Consider the following 23,608-nt stretch of genomic DNA (forward strand, 5'->3'; position numbering starts at 1 on the left):
CTAGGTGACATGAGGGAGATTACTAGACTAATGAGGGAGAGAGGGAGATTGCTGCTATTTCAGGGAGTCTCCTGCAGAATGCAGGAGGGGAGGTAACTATGTCTCTAGTCAAGGTTTACATTTACATAGAGGTGTATTGTATTGTAAAATGTAGAAAAAAAATGGATGGGTGGATCTAGAAATGGTTGTTCTAGAATCAGACTTTGATTAGGAAAAGAGTAACTTTAATCATTTATTGATCTCCTATTATATTATCTGAATCTGAGCTCATAGAACTACAGGCGTTGTGCATTGTGCAGTAACATGCTACTTTTAGGAAAATGTATCTATAACTGTCATTGATTATGTTGGTAATGTTGATTTACTCTATTCTATGTTTTGTGCTTTCATATTTTTCCAATCTAAGGTGAACGAAGAAAGATACAACCTTCCATATCAGTCCCAAGATCATGAATTTTGGATAAACGAAGAAGGGAATAATGTTATCATTCAGGCTAAGGATGGTTTTAGGGTGATGTATGACCGGCAGTACGGTGTCTCAGTCTGGGTACCCAGCTCATACGCTGGAACCACTGAGGGGCTCTGTGGAAATTACAATAAGGACAAGAAAGATGACTTCCGACTTCCTAATGGCACCATTGTCACTGACCCGGCGGTATTTGCTGGCTCCTGGGCAGTAGCTGGTTCGAGCTGCCAAAGATGTACTGGAGATGAGTGTCCAACCTGTGACAAAGCTGCATCTGCTGAGGCTAAATCATCTACCAAATGTGGAATGATAAATGACCCGCGGGGTCCATTCAAGGACTGCCATGCCCTGGTGCCGCCAGAGGCATATGCCAACAGCTGTGTGTCTGATGTTTGTGGTGGAAGTGATGGGCATGGCACTCTGTGTGCCAGCCTACAGGCTTATACTGCGTTGTGTCAAGAGAAAGGTGTCAAGATTGGATCCTGGAGAGATATCGCCAAGTGCCGTAAGATATTAATTTACAGTCATGGTTTATGAGAATTGCAAATTATCCTAACTGACCTTGACTCAAATGTTCCACTGTAGCCAACATATTTTAAGCACAATGTTAAGAGTCTTTGTAACAGAAATCGGCATACTGTATGTGGGACAGTTTGCTTCAATGTAATGTTTGGGGGGACACTTTATTTTGTAAACCTACACTAATAAGATGTGATTTATTTGTGATGTGGAGTTGACACATTGGGTTATATGTAATAGGATTTAAGTTCCCAGAGGTGCGGGGTGTTGATTTAGCAATATAAATGATTGGCGCTATAAAGATATGGCCGAACCTCAGGCACACTCGGTCACTATTACATATATCCCATAGGGTGGGTTGTCTAAAATGTAAACATGTGTTAAATACTCTTAAAACCACAACACATATGGGAATCTCTTATTTTATATATAAGTTGTGCAGCACATATTAGAGATATCAGCTTCAGTCCGGTGGCATAGCAGTCCCTGTAGGGTCCGCCGTGGCTGCCACAGACCTACATGCAGCAAGTACCAACAAGAATTAGATTACATAGCATGTACCCCCAACAATAGAAAGCAATGGCAAAAATTCCCTGGTGAGGGATCTGAATGATCCCACTCCATTGCTTGTGACTTGTACATTTGGACAGCTCTATAAATAGACTAGATGTAATCCATAAACAATTCATTTGTCAATAATCAAATCTCCTTAGTGATAATGGGCTGCATTCTGAGTCGGGAACCATACACTGGCGCAAATAGAAAGTCACAACTCACTTTATGTTTCCCTGCAGCACTGGCGTGTCAGGCCCACAGTCATTACTCGCTGTGTACACGGACCTGCCAGGAAACCTGTAGTGGTCTCATCACACCGAGCTCTTGCAGCAGCAGATGTTTTGAAGGCTGTGAGTGTGACACTGGTTACATATTCGATGGGGACAAGTGTGTAACAATGGATAAATGTGGATGTGAATACAATGGAAGATACTTAAGGGTAAGGTCATAATAATATTTATCTATAGATGACAATTTCTTGTATAATACACATGCTTACAGTTATTTTAACTGCAACCCAATTAGATTTTTTTATGTTTTGTTTATGATTCTTAATGGGTTTATTATTAATTATTAACAGTTTCTTATATAGCGCACACATATTGTTTGGGACATGGATTAAAGATAATCCCACTTTCAGCCTATACTAAAACTCCGAGTGCCGCTTTACTCTGCGTGGCTATATATACATATATATACAGTATATATATATATATATATATATATACATATCACCCTACAATAGTGTTATATGGCGCCCTTACATAAATTAAGAGTTGAACTAAATTCTGTTTTTCCCAATCCTTATTTGTCCAATTTGTACACACTAAGATTTTTCTTTCATGTAAAATACATTTATTGACACAAACATAAAAACATTAAAACCAAACTTTTTTTAAGTTAATTCTTGTCTTTGGTATTATCCTTTGATTATGGATGATATCAAAATCCCGACGCGTTTTGTCTCCTTCAAGAGACTTCATCAGGGGTGTGCAAAATATTTTGAAATAATCTGGAATAGTCTTTAAAGTGATATAAACTGGATATGTCTTCTCAGTTTATTTGTAAACTCTCTGGTGTCTTTTTAGTATTTATTTTATTGGAAGCTCCTTAACGCCTTCCTAAAATCTAGTAGCTTGGATGTGAATCCTTATATGTAAATTTTGTTTCAAAACCGTTTTGACAGGATTTTGACAGGATTTTGTGGTTATTCATTTATGCTCACATAAATGATTCCATAAGCATCTATATCACCCAGTTTGGAATAAAAATCCTTTTAAAATCCTCTAATAGTGGATATGTATTCCCACATTTTAGAGTTCAAATTGATAGACAATCAGAAGGAGACCACTCCTTCTAGTTCTAAGTGCATTTGTACTCCTCAAGGTCCAAATGGCAAGTCAATATATATATATATATTGGTCATATCTTGCAGTATAATGAATCTGTGCTGAGTGCTGACTGCAGCCAGGAGTGCACTTGTGGTCCTGGACCCAGGGTGAGCTGCCAGAACACCAGATGTGCCCAAGATGAGAGATGCCAGCTGCGGGATGGCGTGAGGATGTGCATCAACAAGGGTGAGTGCAAAATATTGAATTGACAATGGGAATACAGATGTGACCACATACAACTGTCCTCTAATTGTGCCAAATATCCCTGGAACAACACATATTTTGCCACAGAGCTGCATCATGTGTCCTGGAGAAAACAATTTCACAAAATATACATCACTTTCGCATTACTTATGCAACAAAGGTGCATTTCCCCTCCCTGTTCACTGGTATTTCATGTATTTATTGCTTGTGACTCATGTAGCTCTTGTTGAACAGTACTATCTTGACTAATAAAGCCAAAAAACTGGGGTCTGATGAAAGTCAGCAGTTTCATCTGAACGAAAAGTTTTACTGAGAGTCCTGTCCCCCACTACATTAGTTCACTGCTCCATGCAGTGTCAGTTGAGCCGTGAATTGAAAAAGTAGCATAAAAAATTTTGTTTTTATTGTTTCAACTTCTTCTGTGTGTTCAGTGATGTGGACATCAATCAATTGGGAAAAGAGCAGGAGCAGCAACCAAATACTAGCTTCTGCCAATAGTCATGACAAATCTGATACCAGTCTTACTTTAAAGTCATCTACTAATGCTGATACCCAAGGGCATACAGGGTTATGTCATGGCAAAAAACACCTCTTATAAAGGGAAAGTTTAATGCAGGAAACCATAAAATTTTAATTTTGCCATTCAACACATTCAGTGGCATTGAAAGTCCAGGACTATGGCCTTTTTCATGTGTGATGGTTCTGCTACTGTCAGTGAGGTATCTTCTTCAACATCTCATGTTAGCAATGCAAGTTCTCCTCACTCGGAGCATAGAAGAGGTGTCAAAAACATGAGAATTGAATTATCAGTGATAAATAAAAGTAAAACCACCAAGGCAGTAGCACAAACTGTATGTTCAGAAGCAAAAATGTCACAAAACCTTGATAAGAGTCTAAGGGCCAGATGTATCAAGCTTCACAAGTGATAAAATGGAGAGTGATAAACAGCCAGCCAATCAGCTCCTACATGTCATGTTACAGGCTGGGTTTGAAAAATAACAGGTAGGAGCTAATTGGCTGGTTGTTTATAACTCTCTTATTTATTACTTTTGAAGCTTGATACATCTGGCCGTAAGTGTGTCCATGAGTGCTTTGCACAAACCTATCTGATACTAGAGAAGCCTCCTTCCACCATTTCAGCTCCCTCTCCAAATGTAAGGCTGAGCAGCAGAACTGGTAACATAGAAACTACACTTCCCACTGTGGATATACAAGATAGTAAGAGGTATATTTGTGAGCTGACACCAACGCTAAAGAGAATGTTGATTATATGAATGAGGATGCAGTGTGTGTGTGTGTGTGTGTGTGTGTGTGTGTGTGTGTGTGTGTGTGTGTGTGTTAGTCAGGCACCACTGGAAGCAGTCATTGTCCATGATAAGAATAAGATCACTATAATGCCTAGGCATAGGACAAAACAAAATCCACCTTTAACTGTATATGGGGAATTATTTTTAGCCAAATCTTGACAACATATGTCTAGGCATTTATAGCATTTGTAAAGCCACAGTTAGTAGAATTAGAGGCTATTTATTTAAAGGACCTTAACAAGAACTTAACTTTATAGGAACCTCATACATGTTATGTTATGTGCAGTGATTTCATGGAACGTTTTGGGGGAAATCAGAAACTTGTACTTATAAATAGTAACAATAAGTCCAGCATCAGTTACAGTATCTCCATTCTCAGCTAGCTGCGAACCTTTGCAATCACCGCTACCAACATCTTCATCATCAATATCCTCACCAATTATTATAAGTAGTCCTGCATCTAATTTGATAAGAATAGATAACTCCTCCCCTATCCAGTATTCCTCATAAGAATCTTTGAGACCTTGTAAAGTTGACCACTAGATGAATGTTATCTACCTTAAATGTACATTGGTTTCTGTTATGTGCATTTTATTGTATATATACAACATTGTAGACAATAAGGCAGATTTAGGGCATTATAACAGGTTTATATGGAAACAATGAAAAGTGGAATTTACTGTGTTGCATTTCAGATCCCTGCAAATCCAAAAACTGCAGAATGAAGGAACAATGCCAGATTCAGGGTAGCACTGCAGTTTGTGTGCCAGAATACTCAAGTACCTGTTGGGCATGGGGTGATCCCCATTTCCACACCCTGGATGGGCATGACTATGACTTCCAAGGCACCTGCACCTACATTCTGGCTAAGTACACGGGCAAGGATCCCACCCTGGAACCGTTCCAGATCACCATACAAAATGATAATAGAGGAAATCAGTCTGTCTCTTACGTCAAGACCATGGAAATTAAAATGTTTTCTACCACAATCACCATTAATGTTGGAGAATTTACTCAAATACAAGTAAGTTGCTCTCATTTATTGCATGCAAGTGAGGCATAAATATAAATGTTGAAACCATTCATTTGATTACTAATGGCAACTAAATTAAACATGATGTGCTGCCAGCATTGCCGCAATGCCCAACTATACACATATTGCCCATATCGCACCCCATGCATATTTTTGGAGTGCAAAAAAAAAATTGCGATGCCGATAGATGCAATCGTCCCTCATGCAACCTCAAATCTTTTTTATATTGCCATACTGAATTCTTTTCTCTTCACTTCAAATTGTTATATTTTTCTTTGTTGGACTTAACCAATTTCATATTCACGCCTTGTCTTTGCAATACTGTCCTGCAATTTTGCATCTTTTTTGGGGGTGGTATTTTTCAAGTTAGTCTCAAATGCTAAATTAATTTTTCTTAAATCCACAATTTTATAATACAAGAAGCCATCTTAATGAATAGAAAACTGCAAATGTAATAAACATTGAGTAGAAAAATCAACAAGAAGATGGTGCCAGCATCACCATTGAAGTTGGAGAATAACTTGGAGAAAATTGAATTAATCAAGGTTATGTTTGGCTAGAAAGCAAGCAGGGAAAATGGAGCTAGAGAAACAAAACACAGAAAAGAGAGAGACATACAGTATATAGAAATATAGAAACAAAGCACAATATAACTTTTGCCAACCTTGCCATTCAAGCACTGCATAAGAACTCCTATTTTTCTAATCACTTACCTTGAAAATATTCCTAGGTCTCATTCAGGTGGTTAGTCCAACAATAAAGACTTAGATGGAGGCACTTTAAAGAAAGACATAGGGGTTTTAATTTTGAAGTACTAGTGTCCCCCCCCCCAGGTTACATTTTGGAGGCACTGCTGAGACCCAGATGGCTCCCCTCTAAGCTCGTGCCACCTCTCCTGCAAGCCCACAGTAGTGGGGCTACCGAGGAGCATGAGAAAGCTGACAGTTACTGTACTTCTAGTTATGTGTAGTTACATTTTCAAACCCCCTTCAGCTACAACTTTAGTAATAAATGTTTCAACTCAGACCCAATCTCAACACAATTGATGTAGTGATCTATACTCGTAGCTAAATCTCCACATAACATTTACATATACAATTTATATTTTATAAAACTTTTAAACATTATACCCTTTATACAGTAGATTGTAGGGTACCATCACTCTAACAGAAATGTACTTTATACATGTATTAAAAAAACAAATAAACAAATTTTCAAAAAAAACTACTTTAAGCTGTAAATATTGTGTTATAAACTGTATTTTCATCTGTTTATTTGCACAGGTCAATGGTGAATTAACAAATCTGCCAGTCAGCCTAGCTGGTGGGAAACTGAAAGTAAGTCAAAGTGGTTTTACAGCCACTGTGGAGGCTGAAGGTGGTTTAGTAGCCACTTTTGATTGGAATTGGTTCAGCACTGTAACCGTACCCAGCAGCTACTATAACTCTCTGTCTGGTCTATGTGGCAACTTCAACCAAGATCCTAATGATGATCAGAAAGAACCTAATGGAAATCTAGTGAACTCTACTTTAGCCTGGGCAAGATCATGGAAAGTGTACAATGGAGATCCATTCTGTTTTGACGTTTGCCCCGGAGAATGTCCGACCTGTGATGAACAGAAGAAGAATCAGTATAAGGGTGACAACAGCTGTGGCCTCATCTTGAAAAAAGATGGCCCGTTTAGGGAATGTGTCCCAAAAGTCAGTCCCAACAAGTTCTTTGACTCCTGTCTCTTTGATGTCTGTATGAATGATGGTGCTAAACTCATTCTTTGCCAATCACTTGAGACGTACGCAAGCACATGTTTAGGAAAAGGAGTTAAACTTTATGACTGGAGGACACCTTCTGGCTGTCGTGAGTCTAATATTTTTATTTACTGTACACACAGTGTTGTTATAGCACAGCAGGAATTTAGCCATGTAAAATGTTCCAGACCTTTTAAAAGAAATTGTATTCCACCAGAGAATATTTTCCAATGTAAACAATTGTCATAGATCACATCCATTTATACAACACACATGAAAATTTGCAATAACACACAAATAACAGTTGTAAATCAATGTTGGGAGGACCTTCTATGCTCTGTATGAAATAGGGGGATGATTATATAAATGAGAAGAGCTATCCAAAAATGTATAATATGAGGGTAGGAAAGACTAGTTTAATAATGTTAAATGGATAAAACCAACATTAAGATAAGTTATTTGCACAGATCGGTCATTTGTCTATAGTCCACATTTAGATTTTTTTAACAGTATTTATACTTTGTATTTATTTCAGCTAAAATATGTGAGGATAAGAACAGCCACTATAACGCCTGTGGAAATGCCTGTCCTGCATACTGCTCTGACAGAGATGCCCCAGTCAAATGTACAAAGCACTGTGTGGAGACGTGTGAGTGCAATGGCAACATGGTCCTCAGTGGTGGCAAGTGTGTCCCCATCTCAAATTGCGGATGTCAATATAATGGACGGTATTATGAGCCTAGCCAGTCATTTTACAATGAGAAGTGTACTAAGATCTGCAAATGTGACCCACGTCTTGGAACTGTGGTTTGCCAACAAGCCAAATGCAAAGACAGTGAGAAGTGCACGATGGTCAATGGGGTCCGAGGGTGTCATCCTACTGAGTATTCCACTTGCATCGCCTCTGGGGATAATTACAAGACCTTTGATAATAAGAGGTTTCCATATGTGGGGACCTGTATCTACCAGATGGTGAACACTATGCCTAATAACTCCTCTCTGACGCCCTTCACTATCAACATACAGAATGACCAGCGGGGAAACCATGCCGTATCCTCAACCAAAGATGTGATGTTGAAAGTGTACAACCAAACAATAACCATGAGCAGAGACTTCCCCCAGCAGATCAAGGTACAGAAATATTCTGGAAATTACCATAGTGTGTGACATTTGGGGAAACGTGTCAAACCTTTCAAAGAGATAGAGTGGAAAATTTGCTTGCCAACCGATCATTTTCTGTCATTCACATTAGCATCTGATTGGTTGCTATGGTCAAATTATCCACATTATCTGTCTCAATGGATCAGCTGCTCAATAAAATGTTATAATATTCAATTTATAAATGATAATTCTTTGCCGATTGGTGTACATTGCAACCTCTCCACAAGCTCACTTCCCAGTCTTTTCAGTACCCCAGGATCCCCTACATGATTTTGAAAAAATGCTCTTTGTTTCAATGTACATTATTCTATATTTCTATATACAATAGACCTAAGCCCTTCCTCCATTTGTCCCACTCGGTCACAGTCACAGACAAGAAGGACCCACCTGGGAATGACATGGAAAGGGACTTTGTTTATGGGTGTTGCTAATCTCCAAAGGGGGTTTGAGCAGCTGCCACAGAGGTTTGGTTAATCATTAGAGAGTGAAATATCAATGAATGTGCTGTACTATGTGATTCATCGCGCCCTATGGGTGCTCTTCACACCGGTGTTAGGGGCTGCACCCCCTTAACCTGTGAACGCAGGGTGAGGGTAGTGTGATATGGAGGGGGGGAGTAGGTGCTTGGGTGTGGGGGAGTGTCAGGGCTGGGGGGTGCAGGTGGAGATGCTGGCATAGTGCCGTATCATTTATCCATTAAAAAAAACTACAGTGTATTTGTCGGAAATAAAGGGGATGACAGGGGGGAGTGTCAGGCACACAGAGAGAGGGGGATTGGGCAGAGAAAGAGGGTGGTCAGGCAGAGAGAAAAATGAGGGTGATAGAGAGAGGGGTTCGAGTAGAGGGAGAGGGGGTCAGGCACAGAGAGAGAGAGGTAGGGAGGAGAGAAAAGGTGGAACAAGCACAAAGAGAGGGGTCAGACAGAGACAGAGAGGGGCGAGAAAGAAGGGAGGTTAGACAAAGAGAGAGGGGGGGGAGGGGTGAGAGAGAGGAGTGAAGGGGTGGTTCAGGAACAGGGAGAGAGAGAGGGATGAGAGAGGGGGTAGGCTGAGAGAGGGGGGTAAAAGAGAGTGTGGCACAGAGATGTGAGAAGGAGGGGTTAAGCAGACAGAGACAGATGAGAGAGAATGGGAATGAGCAAAGAGTGTAGGTCAGTGAAGTGGCAGGCACAGAGTGAAGTGGCAGGGGTTAGATGTAAGTAGGTAACGTTGCCCAGCCCTGCTTCTCACCCCTCTTTGAGCACCAGTCGCACCCGCATTACCTCATAGCTGGCACAGCTGCTGTAGTCCTGCTCCCTTTAAGGAGAGCAGTTTTAGGGCAAGCAGAGGAGCCAGGTGTTAGAGCAGACAGCAGGCGGGAGGGCATGGATGCTGGTGGGATATGTTGCGGGCTTGCCGGTGCGAGATGGGGGGGGGCACGGATGCTGGCGGGAGCTTGTGGGCAGGGATTCTGCCTGTTGATCGTGGGGTGTATGTGAGGATATCACTGGAAGTTGCTGTCAGGGATGCTGGCGGAGATTGTGGAGGCGCTGTGGACAGTGGAAGGACAGTTGCTGTTGGGAGTTGTGACGGGGGTGTACGGAGGGGGTGGGACAATGGACAATACTGCCAGGCGGGTGCGGGCAGAGATGGCATGGGGGGGGCGTGATGATGGCGGAGGAGTGACGATGGGGGGTCAGGAAGGGAAGGGGGGACTTAGAGTGCAGTAGGATGGTGTGGGCGGAGATGCTGCGTGGGGGTTCACTTTTGGCTATGGGGGATATGTTGGGTGTGTATAACGCTGGCCGGGGCGCAGTGTGTATATCACTGGGCTAGGGGCCATAACTTTGTGTGTATAACGCTGGCCAGGAGTGCCTGTCAATCACCCGTGTAACTCCACCCAGCGTTATACACAACTCTGCCCAGCGTTATACACACAGGGGATGATTGACAGATGTGGCTAAATATATAAGAGATATGATATACTTTTAGTTTATGCATGATAATGTACCAGATCAATAATGGCAATACACTGTAAAAAATGCACCATTGCCCCAAGAGGAGGTAGGGCCCCAGGCATTGGGGCCCACTGGGGGCTTCCCGTTTGCCCCTTTGGGCCAGTCCAACCCTGGTCACTACACATACATCATTCCATAGTCTCACTCTAAAAGGTTTGGTGAACTAATGACTCAGCTACAGTATGCAACAGGTGAGATGAGAGTCACTGCTATAGATGGGGGACATCCCAAAATCACTGGCAACAACCTTCATTAAACAGACATCCTGACACTATTGTAATTAATGTTATTAAAATCTTTCTATCAAATCTGCTACGCTCTTTCTGATTGGTAGTTGTTTTGTCACTATTTTATTTGACCAATACAAATGAGAGCTCACAATTTTGGCTATTTTGATGATATACATTTTTTTCTTACCAGGTTGATGAGGTTTTGACAAACTTGCCTTATTATCATGAGCTAACAAGGATCATAGTTTACCAATCAGGAAATAATGTGATTATCAAGACAGATTTTGGTCTATCAATGAGTTTTGAAGGAAGGAACTACGTACGAGTGGTAATGCCAAGTACTTACAAGGGACACGTCAATGGTTTGTGTGGCAACAATAATGGAAATCCCACTGATGACTTCACCATGGGCGGAGGAGTAACAGCCAAAACTCCAGATGAATTTGGAGACCACTGGAAGGTGGGAGGGGCAGAGGGATGCATGGATAAATGTTCCGACTGTAGAAAGTGCACCGAAAAAGAAATGGAGCCTTACAAAAAGGAGCAATATTGTGGACTTCTCTCCAAACCTGATGGTCCATTCAGCAAATGCTATGCTTCCATTGACCCAACTCCATACTTTGACAAATGTGTATCTGATGCCTGTTCATCCAAGGGCCACCAGTCTGTTGTCTGTGCCAGCATTGATTCCTATGTCTCTGAATGCCAAAGAAACGGCTCTGTGATCAAACAATGGAGAACACCATCTTTCTGTGGTAAGATGCTTCAAAATATTAGTCATTGAGAACACAATCTCTACACAGATGCTTTGATTTGCACAGATTTGCTTACTTAAATAATAAACTTTATGATATTTTTTCATATGTCCTATTGGTGTTAAACCTATGAGATTAATAATAGGCACCAGGAGGAATTGAATATGGACTTTAGGCCACACAGTGATCCTTAACCAGACTTGCATGTGTATTGCTGATAGGACCACCCAACAGTGGTTTACAGCAGGTAATAGGTTCTCATATGGAGGATCTAGGCGCTGAATGTCCATGCAGCACTGTAACACAACTACACTAACATGGATGTGAATGTAAATTCCTAGCAGCCATTTTGGTAAAGAGGTCCTGGGCGATTTTTATAAACAAAAGATACTGAAGGAGACAGCATATGAGCACACATCTCTAATACATTTTTGGTTAAAAAACAAACACATAGAATTTGTTGTTTGCTCACTTATAAGAAACTATGATTAATCCATATACAATATTCTCTGTTTGTGCTCACAGAAAAGGTCTGCCCCATGCACAGCCACTATGAACTCCTTGGCCATGGATGCCCGGCTACCTGCGTTGGTCGCACCGCTCCAAAAACATGTGCCAAATCCCAAACTGAAGGCTGCTACTGTGATAATGGCTTCATCCTCAGTGTTCAGGACTGCGTGCCTCTTTCCGAATGTGGCTGTGTTCATGACAATGCATATTACAAGTTGGGGCAGGAATTCTACACCGACATCCTGTGTCAGATGAAATGTACTTGCGGACACAACGGCATCACCACCTGCAAGAGCAGTCCATGTGGAGCACATGAAGAATGCAAAGTGGTAGATGGTGTCCTGGGCTGCAATGCCAAAGAGTTTGCTCAATGTGTAGCATGGGATGACCAACACATCACCTCATTTGATAATGTTTACTATGACCTACAGAGTTCCTGTCCTTCTACCCTTGTTAAGGTTAAGGGCCACTATGGAAATTATCTGGTGACAGTAAATAAAATACTGAATGATAATTCTGATGTCACCAAATCAGTCGCTGTCACCATTGGAGACCATGTCATACAGTTGGAGAGAGGGAGAACTTGGAGCGTACTGGTGAGTGATTGGCCAGCCTTTATATCAGGGTGGTCTACCTGACCCTCTCCTTCAGGGAGAAAATGATCTGTTCCTGGACTTCCCTGGTAATGTATGATTGCCATCTCCTGTGGCGAGCTAGGTAATTGGTGAAAAAAGGTGTTTCACCACAGGTGCTGGCAATCCTACATTACCAGGAAAGTCCAGGAGCAGAGCATTTTCTCCCTCATGGAGAGGGTCAGGTAGGCAACCCTGTTTATATTGATCTACAAGTAGCAACCACCCTAGTTTTTAATGGAACTAATGTTTTTTATTAGTGTAGCTTTCTCCTCTTGACTTCTAATCCTACTAACTTTAGGTGAAATGTAGATAAATGTAGAACACATAAGAACACATAGAAAAATAAACATTTTAAATGATTGCTGCTTTGAGGGAAAAGAAGAATTTCTCACATAAATGAAATAGGAAAGTGGAAAAAAAGGCAATTAAAGAGAAAAAAAAGTAAACAAGGTGTAAAATATTTTTTTTTCTTGAAAAATAAGATAATATGGTTTAATCTCTACAAAAGAGCCTTATTTTTTATATTTAGTGGTTTAGGCAGAGTACGTCAGGAAACTGCTCTGACGGATATTTTTTTGACTTGCTGCACTAAAATAATCATCACTGCTCGGCTCACTTTTGTCATAGATTAATGTTTCATTCACAAAACTTTTTTAGACAAAGGCTCTTCCTGTGAAATGTAGAAGTAGCTGATATTTATTAAATAATGTATACAATGTGGGTGGATGTAGAAAGGATAGTTCTAGAAACCTTAATCATGGTTTTATTACGAAAATAATAATTTGAGCAGTCATTGGTTCTCCCATTGCATGTGTACTGTAAGTCTCCCATCCAGCAATCGCAGAATGGATGGTGTAATGTTTACCATTCTTGCCTCACACAATGGGTTCTGTTCCCACTGTGGCCCTAACTGTGCAGAGTTTGTATATTCTCCCTGTGATTGCATGAATTTCTTCTGGGTACTCCGGTTTCCTCCCACAATCCAAAAATATACTGGTAGGTTATTTGGCTCCCAACAAAAGTGAACTCTAGTATTAATGTGTGTGTACCTGGAATATAGATTGTAAGCTCAACATGGGCAGGGACTGATGTGAATGTACAAAAATTCCCTGTAAAGTGCTGCGGAATACGTCTGCACTATATAAATAACTGGTAATAAATAGGTCTACAGGCTGCAACTTTTATTTCAGGAATTTATAAATTACATTGGGTTGAATTTCTCAAAACTTTCTATAACTGTCATTGATTATTATGTTAGTAATGGTGATATACTGAATAATGTATAATTTTTTTATTACATTTTTACAATCTTAGGTGAACGAAGAAAGATACAACCTTCCATATCAGTCCCAAGATCATCAATTTTGGATAAACGAAGAAGGGAATAATGTTATCATTCAGGTTAAGGATGGTTTTAGGGTGATGTCTGACTGGCAGTATGGTGTCTCAGTCTGGGTACCCAGCTCATACGCTGGAACCACTGAGGGGCTCTGTGGAAATTACAATAAGGACAAGAAAGATGACTTCCGTCTTCCTAATGGCACCATTGTCACTGACCCGGCGGTATTTGCTGGCTCCTGGGCAGTAGCTGGTTCAAACTGCCAAAGATGTACTGGAGATGAGTGTCCAACCTGTGACAAAGCTGCATCTGCTGAGGCTAAATCATCTACCAAATGTGGAATGATAAATGACCCGCGGGGTCCATTCAAGGACTGCCATGCCCTGGTGCCCCCAGAGGCATATGCCAACAGCTGTGTGTCTGATGTTTGTGCTGGAAGTGATGGGCAGAACACTGTGTGTGCCAGCCTAAAAGCCTATACTGCATTGTGTCAAGAGAAAGGTGTCAAGATTGGATCCTGGAGAGATATCGCCAAGTGCCGTAAGATTTTTTTTTATACAGTAGTTGTGGTTTTTGAGAATTGAAAATTATCCAAACAATGTTCCTGCTTAACATTTGTAAACATAGTGTGTAGTTACGTTATGTGGTTTTGACGGATTCATCAGAGCACACAAACTGTTAGTTACTACAAAATACACAGCTGACAAGAGAGATCACATCACTGTTGCTGGGATCACATTGCTCATGTGTGCTATACAATTCTGCTCTCAGAAACGATGATGTTGCTGCAGAAATAAGCATTGATTTTTGATGGGGTGTTGTGCATACAGGGCCTGATTCAGACCTGATTGCTGCTGTTCGAAGTTGTAGAGCCACCACCCAGAAAGAGTGAAATGAATGACTTGCGAATGGATCGCTGTTCTGCAATTCCTTTCGCAACTCAGTCACCGTCAAATGATTTTCCCGGTCTGTGCAAGTGTGCATAACGAGGACCCTTCCACAACGACAGATACCGGCTGGTCGAGGCAGGAACTGATGTCACACACCCTCCCTTAAAATGCCTTGTTATGCCTTACTGACACTCCCAGAAAATGGCCGGTTACCACCTCTGCCCAGACTGCTCATTTCTCCCAACACATCAACGCTCATCTCCTCTCCTCTGCCCACTGCCTCATTAAAACCTCCTGCAGTAGCATAACTACAAAATATGCCCCCCCACCAGAAAGTTTTGACACTGCCCCCCTAGAAACGTTGACGCCTTCTCTAGCACCTGCAGAGGAGAAGCCCCCGCAATATCCCATTTCCAGCCTGCTGTGTGAACAGGTTTATAGCTGCTGTATGTGGCTTTAAACCTGTATTCAGTGACCTGGGCTTGGCTAGGAGGTTTGATTTCAAAGGGTTGATTACAGTTTGACTGTTCAGTTGCTAAATGCATGAATTCTAAGACATGAATTCATGTGAGAAGGAGACCAGTCTGTATACAGAATCTTACATACATCATATGAAAAACAGCCGTCACAATATCCTTATGTTTCCCTGCAGCACTGGCGTGTCAGGCCCACAGTCATTACTCGCTGTGTACACGGACCTGCCAGGAAACCTGTAGTGGTCTCATCACACCGAGCTCTTGCAGCAGCAGATGTTTTGAAGGCTGTGAGTGTGACACTGGTTACGTGTTCGATGGGGACAAGTGTGTAACAATGGATAAATGTGGATGTGAATACAATGGGAGATATTTAAGGGTAAGTTCCTTATACAGTCCATGGTACTGTGTATGTTATACATAAAAATAAATATAATAAGATTTATATCAAGTTAACAAGTTTTAAGTTAATTATATACTTTAAAGTTAGCTTAAAGATATCCCCAAATCAAACGTGTTTTACTTTTTAATTATGAATCAAAAACCCATTGTTAATGGGTTTACGATTCATTAATTTTTGAGGCTTTAATATGGAGAATATTTGTACATTATGTTGTAATGCTATTTAGGAATGCATTAACTGTACTAGATTTTATTTTATTTTAATTAGTGACTGTTAGCTTATGTACATAATTTGCACTGTGGGTTATCCGATGCTGAAATACAATTTATGCTATAACTGTGACCATTTTCGACTAGAGAGGGTAAACGCAGATTAGAACCATGTGTACCATCATGGGGGACTGCTGTCTTGCCATTTGCTGTAACAGTGAATGGCAGATGAGTGATCCCTATGGCCACTCTGTGTTAGATTGTGTCTGCATATGTGCTACTCTGTCATTGGATGAGTCCTGTTTTCAGGTGTGCATTAGATATAGTTATTTGTGAACCTAAGTATCAATGTATTGTCTCCATGGAGCAAATGGGTAATCTTGGTTTGATGGAGACAATATGTTGATGATGTATTATTCATAAAACAGGGGATGAGACATCCTCAACACAGTTTTTTGCATACAATAATTCCAATGATATTGACTTACGGTTCACATCTAACTATAGCAGCGGCATTATATATTTTCTGTATTAGTGAATGCATCAGAGATGCAATCATAAGAGCAAAGTACACTACAAGAAATTAGATGTACGGTATTTTATTATGTTACACAGATAGAGCCGCCCTCAGCCTTGCTGAGCACTTGCCAGGTCCCCCTAGCTGGCTGGCAGAGGGCGGCAATGTGTGGGCCAGAGGACAGGGATATGTGAGCGGCTCACTCGCTTGTGCGTCCCTTTCATTAATGCGGCGTGGAGCGGGTACAGATGGCTTCCCTGTCCATCTCCTCTTCAGGGAGATGGGCAGGGAGAGGGGGAAGGCGGAGGCAGACCGGGCAGAGAGCCGGGAGACGTACGAATGGCTTCAGGGCTTCCAGGAGAATGGGGCACGTGAGTGTCTTGTGGGTGTGCGCCCCATTCTGTGGGACTGTGGCGGCTGGCAGGGGATGGTGAATGGCGATAGAATCCCTAGGAGCCGCTCGAATGAAGGCAAATCCATCTGTTCTTTGGCCACTAGTACTCACCACCTAAGCTGCATAGTAAATATGCCACAAAATCAGTCTCCTAGTAACAGATGACATTTAAGATGACTTCTAGGAAGACCCTGTAGTAGGCTTGGCTGAAGTGATACTGCATTAACTCCACCAGTGGGGTTGGAGTTGCTATCATTGTTGGTGACATGGAAGCATTAATAGGTCAATAAAGCAGTCGGGTGTTAAAGATATAATGTACACATCACGCATTGCTGGTTTAATCTGCATCCAATGATGCAGTATTGGATACATTGCAACTCCATCATCCAGATTTACTATCACACAAGCCCGGGGGCAAATGCAGGATTACTGGAAGTAGTTTCCAAATGTTTGGTTGTTGAGTGACTGTTGCCAACCCATGAAGAATGCCTAATTAGCATGTACAGTAATAAGCTATAGTCTGCCCCAGACAAAGATTATATATGTGTGGCAACATTTCAAACGGAATCCATAGAGATGACTGGCGGATGGGATGTTGGCAGTCAGAACACCGACGTTGGCATCCCAATGAGGGAATCTCAAGAAAGGTCCGGTATGTATACTTACATCCCCTGCTTGGCATGTTGCTGCAAGTCAGGAGGCCGATGTTGGTATTTTGAATGATGGCATACCATTCACTGGGATATTAGATAGATAGTAGACAAATAGATAGATAGTAACGATATATTATTATTTATTTACAGTTTCTTATATAGCGCAGCATATTCCATTGCGCTTTACAATTGGAATATATATATATATATATATATATATATACTGTATATACAGTATACACACCAATAAGCCTGCTCGAAGCAAAAGCTGTGAAAGCTAGTCTGTGCTGCCTTTTGTGTTTGTGCATGATGGCGGTGTTTCAGAGAAAAACGGATGCTAGACATATATATATATATATATATATGATGCCTGATGACGATTTGTAAATAAATCGAAACGTTGCAGATATTTGTTGGAGTTCTTTGCATTACGACTGTGTGCCGCCTTCACTGCCCTGACGGTGTGGATACGTATATATATATATATATATATATATAAATATACATATATATATATATATATATATATTTATAACCCTTTGGTCCTATCTTGCAGTATAATGAATCTGTGCTGAGTGCTGACTGCAGCCAGGAGTGCACTTGTGGTCCTGGACCCAGGGTGAGCTGCCGTCACACCAAATGTGCCCAGGATGAGAAATGTCAGATGCGGGATGGCGTGAGGATGTGCGTCAACAAAGGTGAGTGCAGAAACCTGACTTGACAATGGGCATGCTGATGAGTCCCCAACCACCTTTCCTCAAATTGTGCTAAACAGTCCTGGTGCACCACAGACCTCACCACTGAACTGAACCCTGTGTCTCACCATAAACTATTTCACAAAATAGGAATCTTTCCTTTAGGTTGAAAGCTTTCACGAGCAGGGCCCTGGTCCCTCATGTGCTTTTCCTTCTCTTACTTAAACCCTCTTTGATGGCACCAAATCCTGCGGTTCTCTGTCCCTTTGATACTTATATCAGTGTTCTCTGCTGATGCAGCTATGGTTATGTCACTTTGTGCCCTGTACTTGTCCTCTGTTGTATTCAGGTGTAAGTCACTGTTTCCTGTTTTGCTTCTTCGTGTTCATGCTCAGGGCCGGTGTAAGGCGTCTCAGCACCCTAGGCAAAACTTCAACTTACCCCCCCCCCCGAGAAGGTGGGCAAGTCCCCTGCTTTCCCTTGAGGTCCTCTGCACCCTCCCCTTTGCCACCCACAACAGAGTACAAGGATGAGGGGGCAGCAATGTAGGAAGTATGACTCAAGGGAAAATATAGAGGTCTTAGAAGTTCCACAGCCACCACCTGCATTAAGGACAACAATAGACATCCTTGATTTTTTGATTTGTAGACTTGATGGCGCCCCCCAAGATCCTGGCGCCCTAGGCAGCTGCCTAAAGCTGCCTAGTGGTAGAGCCGGCCCTGTTCATGCTCTGTAATTGGATGCTGGCAACAAATGTCTGGGATAGTACACAAACTTTGTGTTATGTTTTAAAACCTTGTTTCATGCACAAATAAAATATATTAGTGTGTATTTCATGTGCTTGATGTGTTTATACAGCATATATGCAAAATACCTCAAAATACCTCATTCAAATATAAAAATATTCCAAAATATGGAATAACTGTTTATCCAAAATTCTTCTGGTCCCGAGCATTTTGGAAAAGGTTATTATTATTATTATTATTATTATTATTATTATTATTATTTTGTTATTCATTTATTTATTTTATATTTTAGGTATTGCTCTTTGCTTCTCAGAGATGTTTATTGTAGTGTACATTTTTTTTTCTTTTGAATTTCAGATCCCTGTACGTACAAGACCTGCCGCACAAAGGAGAGCTGCAAAGTTCAAGGTGGCAAAGCGGTTTGTGTGCCAAACTTTAACGGCCTTTGCTGGGCATGGGGAGACCCCCATTTCCACACCTTTGATGGTCTTGACTTTGACTTTGAAGGCACATGCAGCTACATCCTTGCTAAATACACTGGAAATGATCCCACTCTGGAACCATTCCGGATCACCATAAAAAATGATAACAGGGGATCCCAGTCATCCTCGTTTGTCAAGAGCACAGAAATTGATATGTATTCCTACAATGTCAAAATAAGTGTTGGAGAATTTTCCCAAATACGAGTAAGTTGCGTTTAATGCGTTCCATGTAAATGACCCAAAGAAGTTTCTAGAAATTAGGAATAGATTGACTAAGTTCAGCACCATCGTGAAAAAAATTAGTTTTGGTTGTATTCAAATATCTTGAAATTCTGTAGATTTAGCTAAATGTGGACATGTTTAAAACGTTTTCAACTTTGCAATATAATGTACTGTATGAAATGTATTAGGCAATAATATGTTGTGGGTAACATATGTTTCATGTTTTTCCTTGCATATTTTCTATCAGAGCCAAAATGTTGATATTTATTTTTTGTTTTTGTAGTAAAATACATACTTTTCGTATTGTAAATGTGCACCAACATTTTTAACAAAGATGGACATTTGGATATTTGGCTCACATGAGGGTGCTTAACGTCTAGTGATAATTATACACTTATGAAAATGATAATTGACAGGTAGCCACTGTGTAGGTTGGTACATACCGTATATACTCGAGTATAAGTCGACCCGAATATAAGCCGAGGCACCTAATTTTGCCACAAAAAAAATGGGAAAACTTATTGACTCGAGTATAAGCCTAAGGTGGAAAATGCACAGGGTCTAGGGCAGTCATTCCCAACCACGGCCCTTAAGGCACGCCAACAGTGCAGGTTTTAGTGATATACAGGCTTCAGCACAGATGGTTTAATCAGAATCCCTCAGATACTAATTAAGTCACCTGTGCTGAAGCCTGGATATCTACAAAACCTGCACTGTTGGCGTGCCTTGAGGACCGTGGTTGGGAATGCCTGATCTAGGGGCACACTGAGACACACTGTACAGGGTCTAGGGCATAGGTCTTCAACCTGTGGCTCTCCAGCTGTTGTGAAACTACATGTTCCAACATGCATTGCCACATTTTCTCCTATAAGAGCATGCCAAAACTGTCAGGGCATGCTGGGACATGTAGTTCTACAACATCTGGAGGGGCACACTGACACACACACTGACACTAAGGGGAGGTTTAAGTTGTGGGACCCATGGTAGAGGGGTTAACAGTGAGGAGAAAGTGATTAATCAAAAGATGGCTGCTGTCACTGTGAAGGAAGAAAGTCCTCCACAATGCCTCTTACCTCTCTCCAGTGCCCAGCAGTGTGTACAGGGATCCAGGCACAAGGTAAACCTTAGAAGGGTAGTCAGACCCTCAAGGTGCAGGGTCAGTAGGTGCAGCTCCGGCTGTAAAAGTCCGCGATTTCGTCATGGAGCCTGATTCCTGGCCTGGCTCTGAAATTTAGGCTCCAGCTTACCAGTCATGGTAGGCCGCAACCCGAAAAACTGTCCACCGGGTCTGCAATGAACAGCGCTATGCTCAGGGGACATCTGGCTATCAGATGGAGCCCAAACTGAGCAGGTACAGCGCAGTTAGAGGGGAATAGGGCTGTGGGAAGGAGCATTAGGCCTGGATCCACTTCCTCACAGTGTAAACTACAGTTACCGTATTCACCCTAGTATAAGCCGAGGAGGTGCTTTTTCAGCATAAATAATGTGCTGAAAAAGTCGGCTTATACTCGAGTATATACGGTAGATAGATCTGTTAAATCCGAGTAAACACCAGAATGGCTGATGGCCTGATGGACCAGTCCAATAGTTTGAAAGTTTGTCTGAGCACCTCCATCAGCTCTGGTTGACCAGCTTGCATAGATGAGGTATTCACAAGGCTAGGTGCCTTCCCCCAATACTCCTGTAATGGTCCTTTATCTTCTGACCTCGTCCATGTGCAACCTGGCCATGCCTCCTTTTCCATGGAATGCAACCAGAAATGAGGTGGCCAAAGTTTAGTCTATCAAAGTCCTTTGTTCATCAACTTGGTCAACTTAATGGACATCAGTTATCAGTTGTTTATAAAGATGACCCCACATTGAGGAGACAAGGTGTCACAGTGGCCTTGCAGTAATAGGGCTATTTTCCTAATTCCATATAAGGGGTGTATGTACTAAGCCTTAGAGAGATAAAGTGGATGGACATAAAGTATCAGCCAATCAGATTCTTGGCTACCATGTCAAAGGCTGTGTTTTAAATTTAGCTGATCTGTTGTTAGGAGCTGATTGGTTGGTACCTTTAGTTGTACCTTTAGTTGTATCAGTCTCTGCTGTCATGTGAGTTCATATGGTGGAGAATGTAGACAGTACAGAAATAAAGGTTCATTAGGTTAATACAAGTATTATTCCTATATATAAAGGTAAAATAAAATCCTCTTACAATAGTGAAAAACAAAACTTTGGGGTATATGTAATGGGGTGCTGGATGCTGGCTAATTGTGGGTGTTTTCTGTAAAGCGTCAATCATTTACAAGCCAGCATCAGCACCTCCAGCAAATACCCACCCTAATACAAATGCTACCTTATCTTTATAATAATAATAGGTGCCATTTATTTCAGGAATATAACAGTTTTGCCTGTGCTTATATATAAATAAACACGTACCTTATGTTTTTGTACAGGTCAATGATGAATTAACAAATTTGCCAGTCAGTCTTGCTGACGGCAAACTCAAAGTGAGTCAAAGTGGTCTGACAGCCAACGTAGAGGCTGAAAATGGTTTGGTAGCCACTTTTGACTGGAATTGGTTCAGTACGGTCACCGTGCCCAGCAGCTACTATAACTTGATATCTGGACTCTGTGGGAACTTCAACCAGGATCCTAAGGATGATCAAAAATCACCAAATGGGACTCTAGTCAACTCCACCATAGACTGGGCAGGATCCTGGAAAGTGTATGACCGAGACCCATTCTGTTTTGACAATTGTTCAGGCCAATGTCCAACCTGCAAAGAAAGCAAGATGCAACGCTTTGGAAACAATGATAACTGTGGTCTGATTTTTAAGAAGGATGGACCTTTCAAAGAGTGTACCACAAAAGTTGACCCTAGAAAATTCTTTGATGCTTGTCTCTTCGATGTCTGTATGAATGATGGAGCTAAAAATATTCTATGTGAAGTACTTCAGACATATGCAATAACTTGTCTGGGACAAGGAGTTAAAGTTTATGATTGGAGGACACCATCAAATTGCCGTAAGATTTAATGCAGTGACATACTGAACCTAAATGTATATTTTCATGGACATTATATTGATCAAAGTGATACTACTACCTTAAGAGAAAAGTCTACTGCAGTATACAATCAGTATTGATGGCTTTTAGGGAACAAACAAGTTACACAAATTAGGCTGATTTCAAAGATCAAGAAATCAACTATTTGTTCTTCACTGAAGTAACCATAAATAGCACAAATTGGGGCAGATGTATTAAGCCTTCAAAAGAGATAAATGCAAGCATGATAAAGAGAGATAAACGTCAGCTTGTACTGACGTTTTTTAAACCCAGCCTGTAACATGGCAGTTAGGAGGTGATGGGCTGGACATTTATCTCTCCTTATCACTCTCGCATTTATCTCTTTTGAAGGTAATACATCTGCCCCAATGTTAGAGAAAAAATTAAATATAATGAATATAAAGTAAATTTGAGACAGTTATATAATATGCATGTATAATATAAAAAAAAATATAAAAAAAGCAATTTTATCTATAACATGTTTCTTAAAAAAGAAAAAAATATATATATATTATAATATAATATAAATAATTAATAAACCCCTTTCAAGATTAAATAATTACAACACATGATCATTTTATGTCAATATTAAGTAACAAAGTCTTAAACCAATCAGTATAAATCTCTTAGAGCGAGATGTACTAAAGGGAAAATGCGGTAAAACCCCTGTTTTATCGCATTTTCCTATGTACTATTACCCGGCCGCCACATCACCACAGTGTGTTGTATCGCCACCTTTGGGTGGCGATACCCTATAGAAGTTTATGGGCTTCTTTTCGCCGCCCGACGCCTCCCCCGTAAAACCCGCCGACCCCCCTCTCACCCTCCCTCTCTTACCTGGTCCAGGTCCTCCTGAACCCAGAAGGTAACACCTTCCTCCCCCTAGTGATGCAGCCGGACATCCTTCCGGCTGCAGGGGGGAGGCGCCGGGGACAACTTGCTTAGCTGTCCCCGGCGTGAGGGATGCAGGAGGGGGCAGAGAGGTGACAGAGATCCCCCGCACACCACATTCCAGGTATCGCGGGGGG

At 41.3% G+C, this 23,608-nt stretch overlaps 1 protein-coding gene across 1 annotated transcript in view; it reads left to right on the forward strand.

Moving 5' to 3' along the window:
- LOC146042446 (IgGFc-binding protein-like) overlaps positions 1–23,608 on the forward strand; it is a 110,024-nt gene that overhangs the window by 83,558 nt on the left and 2,858 nt on the right. The window contains exons 23-31 of the mRNA XM_083162437.1: positions 407–971; positions 5,138–5,466; positions 6,759–7,329; positions 7,756–8,351; positions 10,798–11,362; positions 11,888–12,468; positions 13,822–14,386; positions 19,184–19,512; positions 21,971–22,541. Of these exons, the coding sequence (XP_083018563.1) occupies positions 407–971; positions 5,138–5,466; positions 6,759–7,329; positions 7,756–8,351; positions 10,798–11,362; positions 11,888–12,468; positions 13,822–14,386; positions 19,184–19,512; positions 21,971–22,541 (4,672 nt within the window). The remainder of the gene's footprint in view (positions 1–406; positions 972–5,137; positions 5,467–6,758; positions 7,330–7,755; positions 8,352–10,797; positions 11,363–11,887; positions 12,469–13,821; positions 14,387–19,183; positions 19,513–21,970; positions 22,542–23,608) is intronic.

The sequence above is a fragment of the Crinia signifera genome, chromosome 19, assembly GCF_055691185.1.
Source record: "Crinia signifera chromosome 19, ASM5569118v1, whole genome shotgun sequence".
Taxonomy (NCBI): Eukaryota; Metazoa; Chordata; class Amphibia; order Anura; family Myobatrachidae; genus Crinia; species Crinia signifera.